The sequence below is a fragment of the Saccopteryx leptura genome, chromosome 1 (genome assembly GCF_036850995.1).
Source record: "Saccopteryx leptura isolate mSacLep1 chromosome 1, mSacLep1_pri_phased_curated, whole genome shotgun sequence".
Taxonomy (NCBI): domain Eukaryota; kingdom Metazoa; phylum Chordata; class Mammalia; order Chiroptera; family Emballonuridae; genus Saccopteryx; species Saccopteryx leptura.
The window spans coordinates 52,636,606-52,655,873 of NC_089503.1; the positions used below are offsets into that span (position 1 = coordinate 52,636,606).

Consider the following 19,268-nt stretch of genomic DNA (forward strand, 5'->3'; position numbering starts at 1 on the left):
CTCAATTCTAAAATTCTTTATAAAGTTCCAGCAAAGCAGATTGTAAAAAGCAATATAATCAATTACTATTCTTCTTGTATTTATGCAAATCACCAGGCCAAGTTAAAACTAGACTTAATACTGTAACTAGGATAATCTTAATTTGGCTCTTTGAAAAAAAATAACTAAGGGTAATTTTAGAAAGACAGAAAAGAGAAACCAGGCCATTTAAATATCTTAAAGCCTTCTCCTGGATACCCGTGAAGTACTGTCATCCAGAGAACAATGGGAGAATTAATACCTCTTAAGGGGAGGGGTTATGTCAGGCCCTCAATGTAAAGGAAAAAAAGAAAAAAAGGATAGTTTTAAAATTCAAGTGGCTCAGTAGTCCACCCCCTCCCTTCTTTTCTTCAGTCATCCTGGAAGGCTGCCAAGGACAAATAAAGAACCTTGCCTTCTATCCAATTATTAATAATACAGTAATGCCTCAGTTTTCGTTTTCTTTGGTTATTAAGGAACATTAGAACATTCTTAAGGACCTCAAGAGCTTGAGAAATTCACCCAAACTTACAGGTATTACAGAAAGAGCCAATAGCCCCAACTATACAAACAGAAAAGGTGGAGTCAGAGGGAGAGACTCACCCTACAAGAACAATTATGTAAGGCTCTTTTTACTCTTAATTTTTTGAAATTTCCTCATCTAGACTTCCTGCAGCTGAGAGGCATTTTATACTAGCCAAGCAAAGGCCTACGCCTCTCAAGTTGTACCAGGATGTATTAGCTAGCCCTGAGTGGCAGAATCTAGTCAAATTACTAACCTGGGGGTGAGAGTATGTTGCAATTTTGTCATCGACAGGTCCTCTTTGGATACCAGTGAGAAACGTGAAGACTTATCATGAGTTGGCATCAACCACTAGAAAGCAAACCCATTCCAGAGATCCAGAAGCTGATAGTAAATCCACCTCCAGAAATGAACCCAGAAAAGAAGGACACCAGATTGTTCCCAAGCACTCAGGGAGTGCCTGATACCACCTGCGACACTGAAACATCTAACCAGACGTGCTAAAGAACTGTTGCAAAATACAGACACACCTGTAACCCCTAAAAACCTGTTTCTCTTTATTCTTGTCCTTCACCTTCCAACTAAAACCACCTAACCATCTTACTGTCTGTTAATCTTTCCTAAAACTAAAAAGGGGGATGTGTAGGAATATGCTATGAAAATATGCAGAGTTAGGTAAACAATTAGAGGAAGAGAGGCCAGGGCCTCTCTGACCCAGTCGGTACTGGAAACAGTGTGTGTTGGAAACAGCAAAACCACAGGATGAGATTCAGCAGCAAGAGATATTTAGACTCTCATCAGAACAGAGAGATCAGAAGTCAGCATGTTCCTAGTCCTTTACTTCACCCCCTGAAAACTTCTGCTGTCTGCTTCCTTGAGTTATTTGTACCGGCTAATAAATACCCGAGTAAGGCTGGGGACGGGGCTCCAGTCCTTTGGTCTGCATACCGGGGCTGTTGCTTCCCCTCGGCTCCTTGGAGCATGTCATCTGGTCTCCGAGTAGTTCATTGTCACCACAACACTGCTTTGCTTTGACTACTTTTTTGGAGGGTGGGAGGAGAATGGGAAGAACCAAAAACCAAGTGGCAATTGCTGCCAAAATGGCATTATTTTGACCCAGACACCCCAGAGGGTTTGATGAAGCTGTTAGGGGGACTGCAGCACAAGAGCTGAGTCTCATCAGGCCAAACCGTCGCTGTCAAGGGCCAGCACGGGGTCGCAGCTCTGGATGGGGCTGGGTCCACGGCAGGTCAGGGAGCTCCTGTGGATTTCATTTTTTTCCGCTGTGGATTTCAATTGTGGAACACACTGGGAGGCAAAGTTTAAACGTCTTCCTGTTAATTTTACTCAAATACAATTCTTTCACAACCTATCAGTGCTGTTCAAGATAGTGTGGCACTTGACTTCGCAGAGAGAACAAAGAACAACCAATACACATTTAAGAAAAATATTTACTTTGGTTGAAGTACTTTCAACCCCAGGTGTTCTCATTTGGAAAACAGCATAAAGCTGCTCTTCTTTCATTTTATGTGGTAGCTCAAAACACCTCATTTCTCTCCACGGGGCTTGGTCTGGGCTGCCTGGGTCTTAGTCTCAATAAAAACTTGATGCATTCGCTCTTGCCATTCAGAAAACACAATTTAAAGATACTGACCATAATGCTGAGCCAAAATGCAGATTTGCTGCTTCTCTAAGAAAGCTCAGGAGACTCGCTGGATCCAGTAGGCCCAGGGAGTCCCCCGCAGGGCTCCAGGGTGAGCCATGGACACACAGGCAGGGCGAGTGCATTTTGTTTTCCTGAAGAAAAGGACAGTTCACGGCAATGCTGTTCCCTGAGTTCTGATCTAGCTTGCACTTGCTTGTGCATTTTAGAAACTTTGTCTTAGACCAGGGGTCCCCAAACTTTTTACACAGGGGGCCAGTTCACTGTCCCTCAGACCATTGGAGGGCCGGACTATAGAAAAAACCTATGAACAAATCCCTATGCATACTGCACATATCTTATTTTAAAGTAAAAAAACAAAACGGGAACAAATATAACATTTAAAATAAAGAACAAGTAAATTTAAATCAACAAACTGACCAGTATTTCAGTGGGAACTATGCTCCTCTCACTGACCACCAATGAAAGAGGTGCCCCTTCCGGAAGTGCGGTGGGGGCCGGATAAATGGCCTCAGGGGACCACATGTGGCCTGCGGGCCGTAGTTTGGGGACCCCTGTCTTAGACCATTCCAAACCACCTTGAAGGAAAATTTATATATATATAAAATCTTTACTTTTTTAAAGATGAGGGTAAAACTTGTTTCTGGAAGGTTTAGTTAACAGTTTACATAGTCCATATGCTAGCTCTGAAGTCCTGAAAACAAATAGTATCAGGTATCTGAAGAAATGATTTTATTTGAAAACTTTGAGTTTAGTGACTTAAAAATAATTGCCTTTCTTTGATGAATTCAAACCAGGATACTGTCACCATGCAAAAAGAATTTTATCTAAATTTTGAAAAAGTCAGGGTCTTGGAGGTGATGTTCACTAGATAGGAAAAGTCATGCATATTATTATGTCAAATGTTGGTTTGGGAGCAGCTTTAATGCAAGGAATAATTATTGGAATAATAACTATAATGAATTTAGTATTGAACCAAGAACATATTGACTTTCCAAAAAACTAACTTTACTCTTTAGAATCACAAATTGAATTTTCAAAAAAAAAAAAAAAAAGAAAGAAAATAGGCAAAAGTGATACCATGCATTGTAAACTATAAAGTGCAGCATTGTTTATTATCACTAACTTTTATGTTGATAAATGCACCGTTTTAACTGTCAGGTAATGTTCATGCAGCCTTCACGGAGAAATCTAACTTATGATGAAGTTTGGGTGGCAGCAGCAATGACTTAAAGGAACAGCCTCTGTGGTCCAGGTCCCTTTGGCCTGTTCTTCTCTTACCAACCAGGAAAAGGAACATGAGAGTCACCAGCTGGCCTGTGGATGAAGTGAGGGGTCCTGATGTCATTATGGCTTCAGCAAGGTGACTGGACTTCAGGGCTGGCTCCCGAGTCTCTGAGGCCCTAAGGGCCTTCTTCCATCTTGGTTCTTGGTCCTTCCCAGGCCCAGAGCTCCTGGACATGGTGAAAAGACACCAGGAAATGTGAGGCCAGAGGTGATTATACTGCTATTTTAATTTTGCAGTCCATATGCTCAGGAACCGTAGGCAGAAAGTGACAAGGATGCGTTTTGAGTGGAAGAAGGAAGAAGTGGGTTCTTCCATGGCCCTTGGAGAACCTGGATCTGATTTCTGAGGAGACTGAGCTGGGAGCTTCACCCCTGACACCATCAACACGCGGGCAAGTCTGTGGCACTGCTCCAAGCTTCCTCTGCCTTACATCCAGGCTTGGAAATGAGGACTAGGCCTCACCTTCTATAGCTCCTGGAACACCAGGCACCACTTCCTTTTCCTGTTTTCTTGGAGTTATACTATAGGTCTTCCCTGAGATATTTCCTCAACCAGTGGGACAATACTTCCTTCTGATTTTTTTCTTAGCTTTTCTATTTCACTTCTTCCACGAAGGTCAGCCTATTTCATACAAAGTTGGATTAAGGTGGAAGAGCATGTGCTGTAACGAAGGGCCCCATTCATCTGGGCCTCTCCTCCAGAAGGGCACCTCAGAGACACACCCTAATTCTCTGGGAACTGCCTGTTTCTTCTCTCTGGCTTAGAAGACAAGGTCCCAAGCAGCGCCGCCATGGCTGGCAGCACTGGGGCTGTGGCTAGGAGAGCAATTGCAGGTGATTGTTAAAGGACATTGAGGGACATTGCCTCTCATTGGTCCCGAGAGAAGACTGGAAGGGGAAGAGTCGGAGGCCCCGTCAGTGAGAAAACCTCAGTCTCTGAGAAATCTCACTGGCCACTCACAGCCTGGGGTTGGGCTCCATGTCAGCAACCAGCTCAGTTCATTAAATCGCTTTCTATAACGTTGCTTTGGAAGCTCTAGTAAGGTGGCTGCGTTTATGGAGGCCAGCGTAGGGGGAGACCAGTGGACTGGCCCCTGACTATTCCACACAGCAGGACTGCTGCCAGAGAGGGAGGGGCAGACTGGAGAAGGCACCATGGCAACACTAGTGAGGTGGGGACTTCATGCGAGGGGTCAACTGGCAGAATTATGTTCATTTAAACTAGACTTGATACAATCTCTTTTAATTAGCTGCAATGATTCTTTCTGCAGTCGTCAGGAAAGGAACAGACAACCTTTACTTAGCATTTGTTTGCACTTTTACTTTGGATCAGAGATGGGGGGCATCCAACTGAAGCATTTGAGCAGTCGGTAGAACAACAATAATCACGTTTTTCCTCCAGGGGTTCTTGTGACAATGTAAGCTCTATAACCATCATAACTAGTGGCCTTTCTCTTATTACTACTTTCCTCTCACTCCACCCTCATGCAGGTCAACTACCGCATGTGCTTTTAAAGTGACAGCTGTCCAGAAAGCCCCCTGATTCAGTGATATCTTCCCCATCAATTCTCATACCCACTATTGCCAAAGTGGCCCAATGAGCCACACCTTCTCGTATTCCATCTGTTTTTTTTTTAATAACTTAATTTTTTTTTTTGTATTTTTCTGAAGTGAGAAACAAGGAGGTAGAGAGACAGACTCCTGCATGCGCCAGAGGGGGATCCACCCAGAAAGCCCACTAGGGGGCAATGTTCTGCCCATCTGGGCCGTTGCTCCATTACAACCCGAGCCATTCTAGCACCTGAGGCAGAGGCCATAGAGCCATCCTCAGAGCCCAAGCCAACTTCGCTCCAATGGAGCCTTGGCTGCAGGAGGGGAAGAGAGAGAAAGAAAGGAGAGGGGGAGGGGTGGAGAAGCAGATGGGTGCTTCTCCTGTGTGCCCTGGCTGGAAATCGAACCCAGGACATCCACACGCCGGGCTGACACTCTACCACTGAGCCAACCGGCCAGGACCTTACATTTTTTAAGAAATTCATTTTAGTGAGAGAGGAAGGGTTGGGAAGGAGAGAGAGACAAGAACATCCAGCTGTTCCTGTATGTGCCCTGACTGGGGATCAAACTGGCAACCTCTGCACTTTGGGACAATGCTCTATCCAACAGAGCTACTGGCCAGGGCTTGTATTTTATTCTTGTGTAATCCTTTCCCCTTGAATCTAGGTTGGTTCTATGATTTGCTATTGATCAACAGTGTGTGATGGGAATGACTGTGTAACTTCAGAGGTTATCAGAAGAACCTTGCAGCATCTACTGGGACCTCTTACTGTGTTAGTTCTAGGGCAAGCCAGTAGCTCTGTCAGAAGTCTGACTACTTTGAGACTCCACGCTGTGAGGAAGCACAAGCTAACTATGTGCAGAGACTATCTAGAGAGATGCCCGACCAGCCCCCACCTGTTTCAGTCATCCCAGTGGAGAAGCCAGACATGTGAGCAAAAAATCCATCATGAATATACCACTCCACCAAGCGTTCAGAGGATATCACTCAGCTGCCATCCGACAGCAACCATGAGATTCCAAGAGAGAGCAGTCACCCACATAATCATGAGAGATAACAACTTTCTATTTAAACTACAAAAATTTGTGGTGCTTTGTTGTGCAGCAATAGATAATTGGAATACCGTCACAGGACAGGATGCCCATGAAGATAGCAGGACATTCTCCATATTTATCTTTTGCCACTCTTCTTGGTTTAAGTGTGAGAGTGTGACTCTCTTCTCTCCATATGAACAGTAGTTCTAATGATGGCCATAAGGACTAAGTCATTCCCTTTTAGAGTCATGATCACTGGAACATTTTGAAAACATCCACATTACAGAAAGCATGGCCTTCCCTCCCCTCCCAATCCTCCTCTGGTCATGCACCAGTGTACTTCCTGCACATCACCCCGCCTGCTGAATGTGCCCCGTTCACCGGCCGGGAAGATGCTTGCGCAGCAGGACTCATCCAGGGCAGATCTCCTCGAAGACAAAGGCAGCAAGGGGGAGGTGCTGCAAATCCCCGCCAGGTGGGTGGGGAAGACACCGGTCTCTCCCCAGCCCTTAGAACCAGATTTCCCCAAGGACTTTTCCTAAGATCTAACCAGGGTTTATTTCCCTTTCTACTGCCATGTTCATTTTTTCAAGGTATTTTAATTTCCTTCTCTATCTTGGAAAAGACATTGGAGAACATCCCCTCCCCTTCCCCCAAGTTCAATGAGACAAAGCTGGAGTTTTTCAAAAGGAACATTTACTAGGAAACTAAAGGGAAACCAAACAGAACACAAGAGAACAAAAGCAGAGTTGCAGATGGGCTAAGGGAGTTCAAATTTATCATCAGCCTCTGGCCACAGCTGGGCTGACTAGGCAAAGCTTTCAGACGCAAAGCCACCTGCCTGCCATGTGGGCAGGCCTCTTTGCTTGCTTGTCCCTACAAAGCCACCTTCTGTTTCATAGAACATACCAGTAGCATACTCCTTAATACCCCAGGGCTGCTAGCTCTCTGGGCAGGAAGATCTTGAGGGGGAACAATAGGCACGGCTGTCCCAGGAGCTCCTACCCAGGGACCTATCATAGTTCATTGGGATGGCTGCCTGATACCTACTTGGGCCAGTATTGTTTATATGGGACCATTCTTCTGGGCTTATCTGCCTGGCTCTGGAGATGATATTTCTGCTGACTATCCTGCTGGCACTAGTCTTTCATGATTTGGTCCTAAATAGTGATATGGTGAAGGATGTCTGGATGGAGAGGAATAGGCAGAGAGAGGTGCATTCTTCTCGTGTCATCAGACATAGGTAGAAACTTGGGTGCCCTTTGGATCCTGGAGGTTGAAAGCCAATTAGAGATGGAAATGAATTCGGCAGCCCAATGAGGGGAAATGCAGGAGGCTGGAGGGTAGCCACAGTGCCTCACACAGCCAAAGGCCTCCAGCCTGCTCAGATTTGACATCAGGCTGCTTTCTTAGATCAGGCAGCTGCGGCAAAATGAACTTTCTGAAGCCACGCAATGATCCTGTTTCCACCCAGTTATTGCAAACTGAAATGTGGACTCAAATGGAGATACTGAGTTTCCCAGGAAGGTAAACTGCAATACAACTCTGGATTCTGTTGCAAAGGGACTGTACGAAAACGGAAATGTTTTCTTGGCAAAGTGGTGAAAATGCACAGATGGGGTAACTTGCACCCATCATGGGAGAGAAAGGGTGCCCTGCCCCCTGGGTATGCTGAGGCCTTTGGTTTCATTTATATGATGGCAGAAGCAATGAGGACGAGGGACACAGCTGTCGGTAGGGTGGCTGATATGGTCATGGTCACAAAGGAGGCTGAGTAATGAAATACCGGGGAGAGCCCTTGATCTTCACTCTTGTAGGTATTTCCATTCCCCAAGTGCTATGAAAGTGATACATGTGTCTGGAAGTGAAAGGGAAACCCGTCTGTGGCGACCCAAGGCCACGCCTCTGGGCTGCTGCCTATGGAAACACCGGGAAAGCACTCAGGCCTGCAGTCAGGGGGCTGTATTCTCCCTTCAGGGACTCAGTGCACACAATGCTACATCTACTTCTGAGGCTGTCCCCTCAGTGCACAAATGTGCCTCAGAAAGGGTTCTCCAGAATGCGTACACCACTGAGATGTGTAACAGAGATGACAATGAACTTTCATCCTAATGCCAACACCGGCTGGAAGGAAACGGCAGCTGGCTACCTAGAAGACTGTGTCGGGGACTGTGACTCCTCAGAATCTTAGTTCAGCAGAAGAGAGGGCCGTGATCAACTGGTACTTGCTGCCATGTGCTGGGAGGAAGCAGTGAATTTGCTGTGAACTAGCCCTCCTCGCACTAGATTTTCTCCAGGGGAACAGCCTGCTTATCTACCCTCGTGGGGAAATTCCCTGCAAAGCTGGAGCACTTCTTGGGTGAAATTATTTTCAGGAGACAGTTATTAGCTCAAAGGTTAATTAAATCTGCTGCCTATTTAGCACCTGGATGTATTTTTAAATCTTCTGTCCTTCCAGGGCATTCAAGCAAATAACATCATGTCGGTACGATGTTGCCAGGGCAGATGCTGTGACGCCACCACTAACGGTCCTGGTACTCAAGGTGCTCCCAGTCCTCTCACTGTGTCAGCTGGTTTCGTCCATAGGCCGACCTTGGTTCTGGGCCACGAGAGATGTGCTTCCCCTACGGCACACTTAGGCCGGCCAGCTGAAGACAGTTGGACCATTCATGTTCACCAAACCCAGTCTGAAAAGAAGGCTAGTTATTGCTGTGGTTACAGCTGAGCATTTGGTCACTGGAGTCATCCGGGTGTTTCTGGACAAGGAACATTACTTAAGATCTTTGTAAGATGGTTGTCCTACTGTGTCCTTCACAAAGCAGTCCTCTTACCCATAGTCATCGTTTCTGTGGAAAGAAGAAACAAAAAAGAATGCTTTGGGTGTTTTTTTTCCATATATTTTTAATGTGTACCAAACCAGTTCCAGGCATGTGCTGGATGCTGGGGAAACATTTCCTTGAGTTAAGACACACATCCTACTTTCAAGGGTCTCACAGAAGAAGAAAATACAACATGAGAAGCTGAGTAACAGTGATATACACTAAAATGTGTAAGAATAAAGAGGAGGGAGGGATGGACTTCCAGGGGATTGAGGAGGTCTACAGAGAGGATACTGAAAGATAAGTCTTTTAAAAATTTTTTTAAAATTTAAGTAAGTTGGTGTACAATATTATTTTAGTTTCAGGTATATAATACAGTGACTAGACATTTATATATTATACAATGTGATCACCACTCTGCATCCAGTAACCATCTGTCACCATAAAAACTTATCACAATATTACTGACTATATTCCCCTTCACCTTTTCCACCCATCCCCTCACTCCTTCCCCTCAAGCAACCATCGGCTTGATCTCTGTTTCTATGAGTCTGCAAATCAAAGCCACAATGAGATATTCTGACCTCACAACAGTCAGAATAGGTATTAACCAAAAGTTCAACAAAGAACGTGTTGGGGAGGAGGTAGAGAAAAGGGAACCCTCATGCACTGTTGGTAGGAATGCAGACTGGTGCAGCCACTGTGGAGAATCATACGGAGAGTCCTCAAAAAGCCAACAGTAGAACTACCATCTGACCCAGCTATTCCACTTCTGGGTATTTATCCAAAGAAAATGAAAACACTAATTAAAAAATTATATATGCAGCTCTATATTTATTGCAATATTACTTACAATTGACAAAATATGGAAGCAACTTAGGTGTCCATTAATAGATGGATGGATAAAGAAGATGTGGTGCATGTATACAATGAAATATTACTCAGCAATAAAGAAGAATAAAAGACTGCCATTTGCATCAACACAGACAGACCTAGAGGGTATTATGCTAAGTGAAATAAGTCAGACAGAAAGACAAATGCCATATGATTTTACTTTATCTGTGGAATCTAAAAAACCAAAACAAATTTAAAAAAGTAAGTCCTGAGCTGGATCATTTAGGCTCAAGGGGATTCATCAGGAGAGAAAGAGAAAAGAGCCTGTGCAGAGGCACCAAGCAGGCGACGGCATATGGCCCACGGGATGTATTGTCAGAATTTGGTGTGAGGGGTGGAGACTACCGTATCAAGACAGTAGATAGCGATGGTGTTCAAGCACCGGTGGCCCTAAGGCCGGCCTCCTTGGTTCCAGGGCTGACGCCAGGCCCATTTCAGTGGGAAGAAGCAGCAATAACCTTGTTATCAGATCCAGTGGCCTCCCAGACAGCATCTGGGGTCTAGGAGGTATCAGGGAGGTTAGTGGCATCAGCCGGAGTAGTGGTTACAATGTTATCTGAACAGAGGGGATTGTAAGTGAATTCAATTGTCCTGAGACATAGGAATCTGATTTGAATTAAATTGAATTGAAACCAAAGATGAGAACTGTCCCAATGAAAACTGTAATGTAAAGTGGCATTTCGATCACAAAAATGACAGCTGATGTGAGACAGGCCATTGAAAATGACCCCAAATTAAGAACATGAAAAGACTGAGTGGGTAATTAGATAATGTCTTCCTGTGAATTTGAAAATGGGTTTTGATTACAGGAAGTATCTAAAAGCTTTGAACTAAGAAGCCTGTCAAAAATGGAAGTGACTCAGTACATAATTCAATCTTATATGTACTTAATATTGTTAAACTTGAATTTTAAAAATTTATTTTAAAAAAGCATAAAAATCTTGGGATTTTGTTGACTATTACATACCACAGCGTTACAGATGATAAAACATTATGCAACACCCACTGAGAATCTGATTCTTCCCTTCTCCCCGTCTCCAAATAGGGCATTTTTAATTTTCACTCCCCTTTCCCCCTTAAGAAATCAATATGTTAAAGCAATAAGGCAGCGTGACTGCGACTATCCTCCCAGTCAGGAGACGGGGGCAACAGCATGGAGAATGGGAGCCCATTTGGGTCATAACTGCTATGTATTAAGCAGTGAAGACCTCTGCTCTATCCTAAGAGCTGTGCATACCTGATCTCGTCCAGCCTTGGTCCTCTGCGATAGATATTAATTACCATTACATTTTTACAGAGGTAACAGTCTGAGGAAGACAGAATAAAGGCAGTGGCAGAGCCAGGATCTGCCATCACATGTTTATGGACCCAAATGTATGCTCTTTAAGAACCACGCCTAGGATGGCATATTACTGCACCTTGAATGCCAACCACATTACAATGTCTTTCTAAAAAGATTCTCAGTTCAGAAAACAATTCTGAATAGTCCAGTCTTTTTAGACAAGTGTATTAAGATCCACTGTCAAGGCCCTGGCTGGTTGGCTCAGCGGTAGAGTGTCGGCCTGGCGTGCGGGGGACCCTGGTTCAATTCCCGGTCAGGGCACACAGGAGAAGTGCCCATTTGCTTCTCCAACCCCCCCTCCTTCCTCTCTGTCTCTCTCTTCCCCTCCCACAGCCAAGGCTCCATTGGAGCAAAGATGGCCCGGGCGCTGGGGATGGCTCCTTGGCCTCTGCCCCAGGCGCTGGAGTGGCTCTGGTCGCGGCAGAGCGACGCCCCGGAGGGGCAGAGCATCGCCCCCTGGTGAGCAGAGCATCGCCCCTGGTGGGCGTGCCGGGTGGATCCTGGTCGGGCGCATGCAGGAGTCTGTCTGACTGTCTCTCCCCATTTCCAGCTTCAAAAAAAAAAAAAAAAAAAAAAAAAAAAAAAAGATCCACTGTCAAGTCCATTGAGAGGAAAGGTAGTGAATGGTGGCATGTGTGACATAACACTATTGCTGAGAGCGGTTCACTGGAAACAAGCGAGAAGCGAGGGCTGTAAGTGATGTGCCAGCCACTCAAAGGGTGAGACAGCACTGGCAGAGCTTTTCAGATGAAGGGGCAAGTAAGGGAACTACTGCAAGGAACTTACTCAAACTGATGGAGAAGAGGATACTTGGAGTTTGTTACTTCAAGTTTACATGCATTATATTTAGTCATTAATTCACTCAACAAGCATTTAATGAGCACCAGGTAACTATGTTGACCACTAGAAACACAAAGATGACCAATGCACACCTGACTCTTGAAGAGTGCACAGTTGTCAGCAATGACTATAGAATCAAGGATGACGAGAGGAAAAGAGAAGAAGTAAAGTCTCATCAGGAAGTTAGATTGTAACTGTTGTGTGTGCGTGCAGTTTTTTCTACATGTGCAGAATTTTATTTACCCAAATCAGGGAAGAGAGAGAGAAAACAGTTATGATAAAAAATTAGGAGAATTTTATTTGCTAAATTTATCAGTTTTTTTCTTTAATTTAAAATGTGTAAGAGAACTTAAGTATGGAAGTTTAAGAAAATTGAATCTGCTAAGTTAACGAGCTAAATGAGAATTAAACAAAGAACAAGGGAAAATTAGTGTTTTAATTTCAAAACAAAATTATTACATTTATAGTCATAATAGTGAATATTATACAGCATTTAGTAAGTCCTGCTATATGAATATTACATATATTAATTCATTTCGCCATCACCATAATTCTTTTTTTTTTTTAACTTTTTTTAAAAGACTTTATTTAGGCCCTGGCTGGTTGGCTCAGTGGTAGAGCGTCGGCCTGGCGTGCAGGAGTCCCGGGTTCAATTCTCGGCCAGGACACACAGGAGAGGCGCCCATCTGCTTCTCCACCCCTCCCCCTCTCCTTCCTCTCTGTCTCTCTCTTCCCCTCCTGCAGCCAAGGTTCCATTGGAGCAAAAGTTGGCCCGGGCGCTGGGGATGGCTCTGTGGCCTCTGCCTCAGGCGCTAGAATGGCTCTGGTTGCAACAGAGCAATGCCCCAGATGGGCAGAGCATGCCGGGTGGATCCCGGTCGAGTGCATGCAGGAGTCTGTCTGACTGCCTCCCCGTTTCCAACTTCAGAAAAATACAAAAAAAATAAAAAATAAAGACTTTATTTATTCATTAGCAGGAGAGAGAGGAAGAGAGAGAGAAGAGGGGAGGAGCAGGAAGCATCAACTCCCATATGTGCCTTGACCAGGCAAGCCCAGGGTTTTGAACCAGTGACCTCAGCATTCCAGGTTGACGCTTTATCCACTGCGCCACCACAGGTCAGGCCATCACCATAATTCTTTGAGGTGAGCACTAGTATTATTCACATCTTACATATGAGGAAATTAAGGTGCAGAGATATTTTTTTTTCATATGTTTTTTTTGTGTGTGTGACAGAGACAGAGAGAGAGACAGAAAGAAGGACAGGTAGGGACAGACAGGAAGGGAGAGAGATGAGAAGCATCAGTCTTTGTTGCGGCACTTTAGTTGTTCATTGATTGCTTTCTCATATGTGCCTTGACTCGGGGGCTACAGCAGACCGAGTGATCCCTTGCTCAAGCCAGCGACCTTGGGTTCAAGCTGATGAACTGTGCTGAAACCAGATGAGCCTGCGCTCAAGCAGGCGACCTTGGGGTTTCGAACCTGGGTCCTTGTGTCCCAGCTCAACACTCTATCCACTGCACTGCCTAGTCAGGCAAGGTGCAGAGATGTTAAATGACTGCTTTACTAAGTGCTATCGACTGAATTGTATACCCCACAAAATCCACAAATTGAAGCTTTAATTCCTAATGTGATGGTATTTGCAACTGAGGCCTTTGGTAGAAAATTAGCATTAGATGAGGTTATGAGCTGGCATCCTCATAATGAGATTAGTGTTCTTTAAAGAAGAGACACCGGAGAGCTAGTGTTGTCTCTTTCTTCCCCCACACCCTTATGGGAGGATACAGTAAAAAAACCAGCCACCTGAAAGTCTGGAATAGCCCTCACCAGGACCCACCCATGCCAGCGCCCTGATCTCTGACTTCTAGTTTCTAGAACTGTGAGAGAATACATTTCTTTTGTTGTAGCCATACAGTCTATGTGTCTACAATATCTTGATATCATAGCCCAAGCTAAGACACCAAGTATATTTGCTTCCTAGGGCTGTCATAAAAAATACCATAATCTGAGTGGCTTAATCCAGCAGAAATTAATTTTCTCATAGATCTTGGGGCTAGAAATCTGAAGTAAAGACGTCAGTGGGGCCATGCTCCTTCTGAAGGCTCTAAGTAAGAATCCATCCTCGCTTCTTCCCAGTTTCTGGAGGTTACTGACAATCCTTTGGCTTCCAGTTGCATCATTCCCATTCCTACCTCTATCATCACACTGCATTTTCCCTGTGACTTCACCTGGTCTTTTTCTAGGTCTTCACTAGTCATTGGACTTAGGGCTCATCCTAGTCCAGTATGACCTCATTTAAACTTAACTAAATAATATGTCCACAAAGACTCAATTTCTAAAGACTGTCACATTCTCAGGTTCTGGGGAGATAGAAATTTGGGAGAGGTGACTAATGGACCCAGGATATCATGTCACCAATATTTGGCACATCTATCGATGACAGTTCTTAGTCCTCACCATATTGACCTGTTGGCAACAGCCGACAGATCTGATCATCCCCTCTCCTGGGACAAGTTCTTCTCCCTTGCCTTTGGATACTCTCTTGATTCTCTTACTACTTCAGTGACTTTCTCCTTCTCAGTCTCTGTTGGTTTCTTTCCTTTTCCTGACCTTTAAGTGTTGGGATTTCCTAGTTTTTGGTCCTTTGACCTCTTCTCTTCTTTATTTACCTCCCAAACATCTTTACAACTACAACTTGAGTTTTCTGAGGAACTCTAGATAGCTGCATCTGACTGCCACTTGATGTCTCCTCAAAAATATCCAATAGATGCTTCAATAATAGGTTTCTCTCCTGATTGCGCTGGACAGGTGCTCCACCTGCAGCCTTCCTCAGGTCATTCTTCCACGTGCTCAGGTCCAAGACATTGGACTCATCCTTCATTTCCCTCTGCCAAGGGAATCGTTCTAGGTCTCCTTCCAAAATATGTCTGGAGTGTAACCACTTCGCACCACTACCCCTGCATCTAAACGGATCCAAGTCTCTACTGTTTCTATCTGGATACCAGCAGTAGACTCCTAATGGATTTCATCACTCCCAGCCTTGCCCTGAAGCAGTCTGTTCTCAACACAGAAGCTGAAGGATCAATTATAAGCTCGTATCATGCCACATCTCTCTTCAAAATCCTGCAATGGTTTCCTATTCCTCTCAGAGTAGGAACCCAAGGTGTTATGAAGATCTAGGACGTTCTAGGTAACCTGAGTCCTGCCCATCTGTTAGCTACCTGATCTCATCTCCTATTCCTCTCCTTCTTACTCACTGCATCCCCCGCATTGCTCTCCACACTGTTCCTTGTACGGAGCTCCTGAAGGCCTTTGTGTTGGCTGTTTGCTCAGCCTGCACGTCCACATGGTGTGCTCCTTCATCTCCAGCAAATGTTTACTCAATTGTTTCAAGTCTCCATGAGGCCTGCATTACCTCTATTACAATTACAACCCCTCTTTAAAAATCCAACCAACCAACCAACCAACACCACTACCACACTTCTGATCTCTCTTGCTTGCTCTATTGTATTTTTCATAGTGCTTTTTGGTTCATTTATAATGTCTATTTTCTGTTTTTCCCACTAGCATATAGGCTCCATTAGGGCAAGAATATTTGTCTATTTTCGATATGCAATCAATATTTGGTAATGAACATATAAATAATTGCACCCCCTATTTCTCTCTGCAAATGATTGTTTTAAAGGAAACTTGACTGATTATAACTTGAACAGAGTGCCACAATAAATGGTGCAGGTAACACAAAGAGGCATCTTGAAAGATCGCTGAGATAGGCAGCCAGTAGGGTGATTCCAAGCATGGTGGAATTCTGAGCTTTCTGGAGGAAATGGTCATGAGTCTTACTAAGGTGTTTCTTTGCAGAGACCTTTATATAAACTGTCTGGGTTTTTGTGTTGCCACAAACCTCACCTGAGACAATGACTGGGAACTTAATTGCATTGTCATAACTTTCACGAGTGTCGCCTTGCACTTGGAGAACTGAGTGCTGGAAGGAAGAATGTAGGGCTCATTTAATCTTCAGAAAAATGAAGTTTCTTCGGCTTTCAGCACTAGCACGGGGCTGCTTTTATACCGTGACAGAAACACTGCCTGTAGATTTGAAAATATGACATGCAGAGCCATCTAACAAATCAGCAATCATTTTTCAAATTGTAAGACAGCAGATGTTGGAATTCTGTCCTACAAGAATGTGTTCAGTGCTGACTGTGGCCAGGCATTTTGCCAGGTACTGGTTACACAATGACAAATAGCAGCCTCACGGAGCCGCTGGGTGCTGTGGATGACACACACACACAGATAACATCAAGGGGCCCCAAATGTTATGTTAGGGGGAGACGCACGGGGTACTATGGGAAAGGACAGACTAGAGACATATAACCCATAGCAGGAGGGTCTTCAGAATGCTTTCTGGCAGAAGAGGACAACTGACCCAGCGGCTTAAAAGGTGAGTGGGACCCAGCCAAACAAAGAGGCTAGCGAGGCAGCACTGGAAGAGCAGAGCGAGGGCGTGGGGGTGAAGAGGCCCCGCCGCCCTGCCTGCCTCTGCCTGTCTTGAAACTTGTCCCTGGCAAAGGCCCCATGGCCTGCACAGTAGCGGAGGCATCCCAGCCCCAGCTGCCCACTCTCCCTTCTCTCTTCACCTTCTCGATTGGCCAGGTATTGGCAGCTGCCCCAGCTGCTGAGTGCTGAGATGCAGGGTGATGCCATCGATGTTACTTCGCAATCCCTTGGTCGCCTAGTGTGTTTCTTCCCTCCAGAGGTTCAGACAATGTCACCGGGACTCACCATCTCTTTCCCCACCCCTCAACTCTGCTTTCCTTTGGTGTGCTCCATTCTGGGGCAGGTTCTACCACAGTGATGGCCAGACAGCAGCCAGGACTCCATGCGTGCATTCTCACAACTCCACCTGAACCAATGCCTGGATGTGCTGATTGGATAATCCAGGGGGCGGGGAGGGGGGGCGGTCGGAGCCACTCCTGGAGCTGAGGATGCAGTGCGGTCTATGCAAACCACACGGGCAGGGAGGGTCCTCAGTAGAGGTGGATTTAATGGCGAGCGCACCGGGTGTGCGCCCTGGGCCCCGATTTCTGAAGGGCCCCGCAAACCCCCAACTTTACACTTTTTTCTAATGACAAGGGGCCCAATATTTTCTTTTGCACCTGGGGCCTCAACCAACCTTAATCCGCCTCTGGTCCTCAGGGAGAATGGGGTTCTTTGATAAGGAGGGGAGAGGAGGAGTGCTGCAGGAGCAAAATCAACAGTTTTCACTTCCGAACCTTCCACGTGAAGACAGCTAGAGAAAACCATGTTCTAATTTGAAGGAATCAAATGTTTGTAGTTACCAAGTTTAGTCTTATCAGAAGTCAACATTTAAAAACAAATTTATGAAAAAGAGCCCACAGAACATAACATGACTACTAAAATAAAGCAAGTATTCCATAAGCTTGAAGGGTTATTTTTGAAGGGCTTTCAGTTCATTAATTTCACTGCCTAGTGCTCACTGCACATCCTACTGATTTAGAAAATTACGGTTATATTGAAGCAGATGATTAGGCGGGGGCAGAAACAGCCAAAGCAAAACAACTGAAAGTAAATGAGCCAAACACTTGCATGACGAACCACTGGGGAATGCGAGGTCATAAGGGACAGTGACTCAGGCAGTGTTGGCAGCAAGAACACACAACTTTCCAGAAAATTCTTAGGCTGTTTTAGTTTTGCGTTCTTACTTGAGCTGAATAATAAAAGCACAGAAGAGAAAAACCTTTCGGAACCAGCACAGCTGTGTAACCCACAGATGGGCTGACCGGTGAGAAACCGGCTGTGTGTGACTGACGCGGCTGCATTCTCTGCCACGCTGCCTGGCCGGCAGGGGAGCAGGTTTGAGAGTTTGGCTGAGAGGTGTAGGTACATGCAAATGTTTCTTCCAGGAAGAGGGCACGGGGAGAAGAAAAAGAAGAGTACAGCTGAGACAGGGAGAGGTTGCCCGCTTCATTTGATGCTGAAGAAAGACAGCCTCTCTCTCTTTTTTTTTTCATTTTTCTGAAGCTGGAAACAGGGAGGCAGTCAGACAGACTCCTGCATGTGCCCGACCGGGATCCATCTGGCACGCCCACCAGGGGGCAATGTTCTGCCCCTCTGGGGCGTCGCTCTGTTGCATCTAGAGCCACTCTAGCGCCTGAGGCAGAGGCCACAGAGCCATCCCCAGCGCCCGGGCCATCTTTGCTCCAATGGAGCCTCGGCTGCGGGAGGGGAAGAGAGAGACAGAGAGGAAGGAGAGGGGGAGGGGTGGAGAAGCAGATAGGCGCTTCTCCTGTGTGCCCTGGCCGGGAATCGAACCCGGGACTCCTGCACACCAGGCCGACGCTCTACCGCTGAGCCAACCGGCCAGGGCAAGACAGCCTCTCTTGAGGGAGTGAAGAGAAGTCCCCATCCGGACCCAGGCCAGACAGCCCTGGTGACTATGCCTGAGAAGCAGCGAGACAGGGGAACACTGCTTTTTAAAGCAATGTATGGAATCAGAAAGATCTCAATTTAAATCTGTAGCAGTCGGCTCTTGTTACAGTAACAAACGCCCCCTACCCAATCTTAGTTGTTTACCATAATCAACACATGTTTCTTGCTCACGGGTGTGTGGGTGGGCTGCAGCTCTGCTGGGCTCAGCTGGGCCCGGCTCCAGACAGGTAGAGGTCTGTTTCTGTGCTCTCTTGTCCCGGTGTAGGAAACTCCCATGACCGACGCCCAAAGCTCAAGGGGGTGAGTGTAAATATGTGATGCTCTTATAGCCATCACTTGGAACTGTCAATCCTCCCGCATTCTATTAGCCCAAGCAAGTCACAGGACAAAGTCCAAAGCCATTGGAGTGTATGGGCCTTGCAAGAATGTGCAGAGAAAAATAGAAAGATAAAAATCTATGTCAGTGTGTTAGCTGTACCACTGATTTGTCTCATGACGTTAGTTAGATGAGTTAGATAAGCCGCAGTTTTCAACCGGGGAGATATTACTGTTTACCTCGCAGGGTGAGGGTTCAACTATCCAAGTACAGTGTGCCCTAGATAGTAGGTGCTTAATGTAGGAAAGCTAACATGACGTTATTATTAATCTGAGGCACTGTGTTATGGAAAAGGCATGCTTGCATGTCAGGGGGACAACAAATGGCGCCAGAGAAGGGAGGAAACAGCGCCTGACAGGTTAGATGGGCACAGTCCAGGGCAGAGGAGGGGAGGTGCAGGTACAGGTTTAAGTGGGTGGGAAGACCAGGGTCACATTGGACCCAAGGCCTATGCCCACTGGGGAATGAA

General features: G+C 45.7%; 1 protein-coding gene across 1 annotated transcript in view; it reads right to left on the reverse strand.

Moving 5' to 3' along the window:
• Positions 1-6,768: 6,768 nt before the first annotated feature.
• The window catches only part of SYT9 (synaptotagmin 9), a 244,015-nt gene continuing 231,515 nt past the window's right edge, over positions 6,769-19,268 (reverse strand). Inside the window, exon 7 of the mRNA XM_066366479.1 lies at positions 6,769-8,923. Within this exon, the coding sequence (XP_066222576.1) occupies positions 8,915-8,923 (9 nt within the window). The 3' untranslated portion in view covers positions 6,769-8,914. The remainder of the gene's footprint in view (positions 8,924-19,268) is intronic.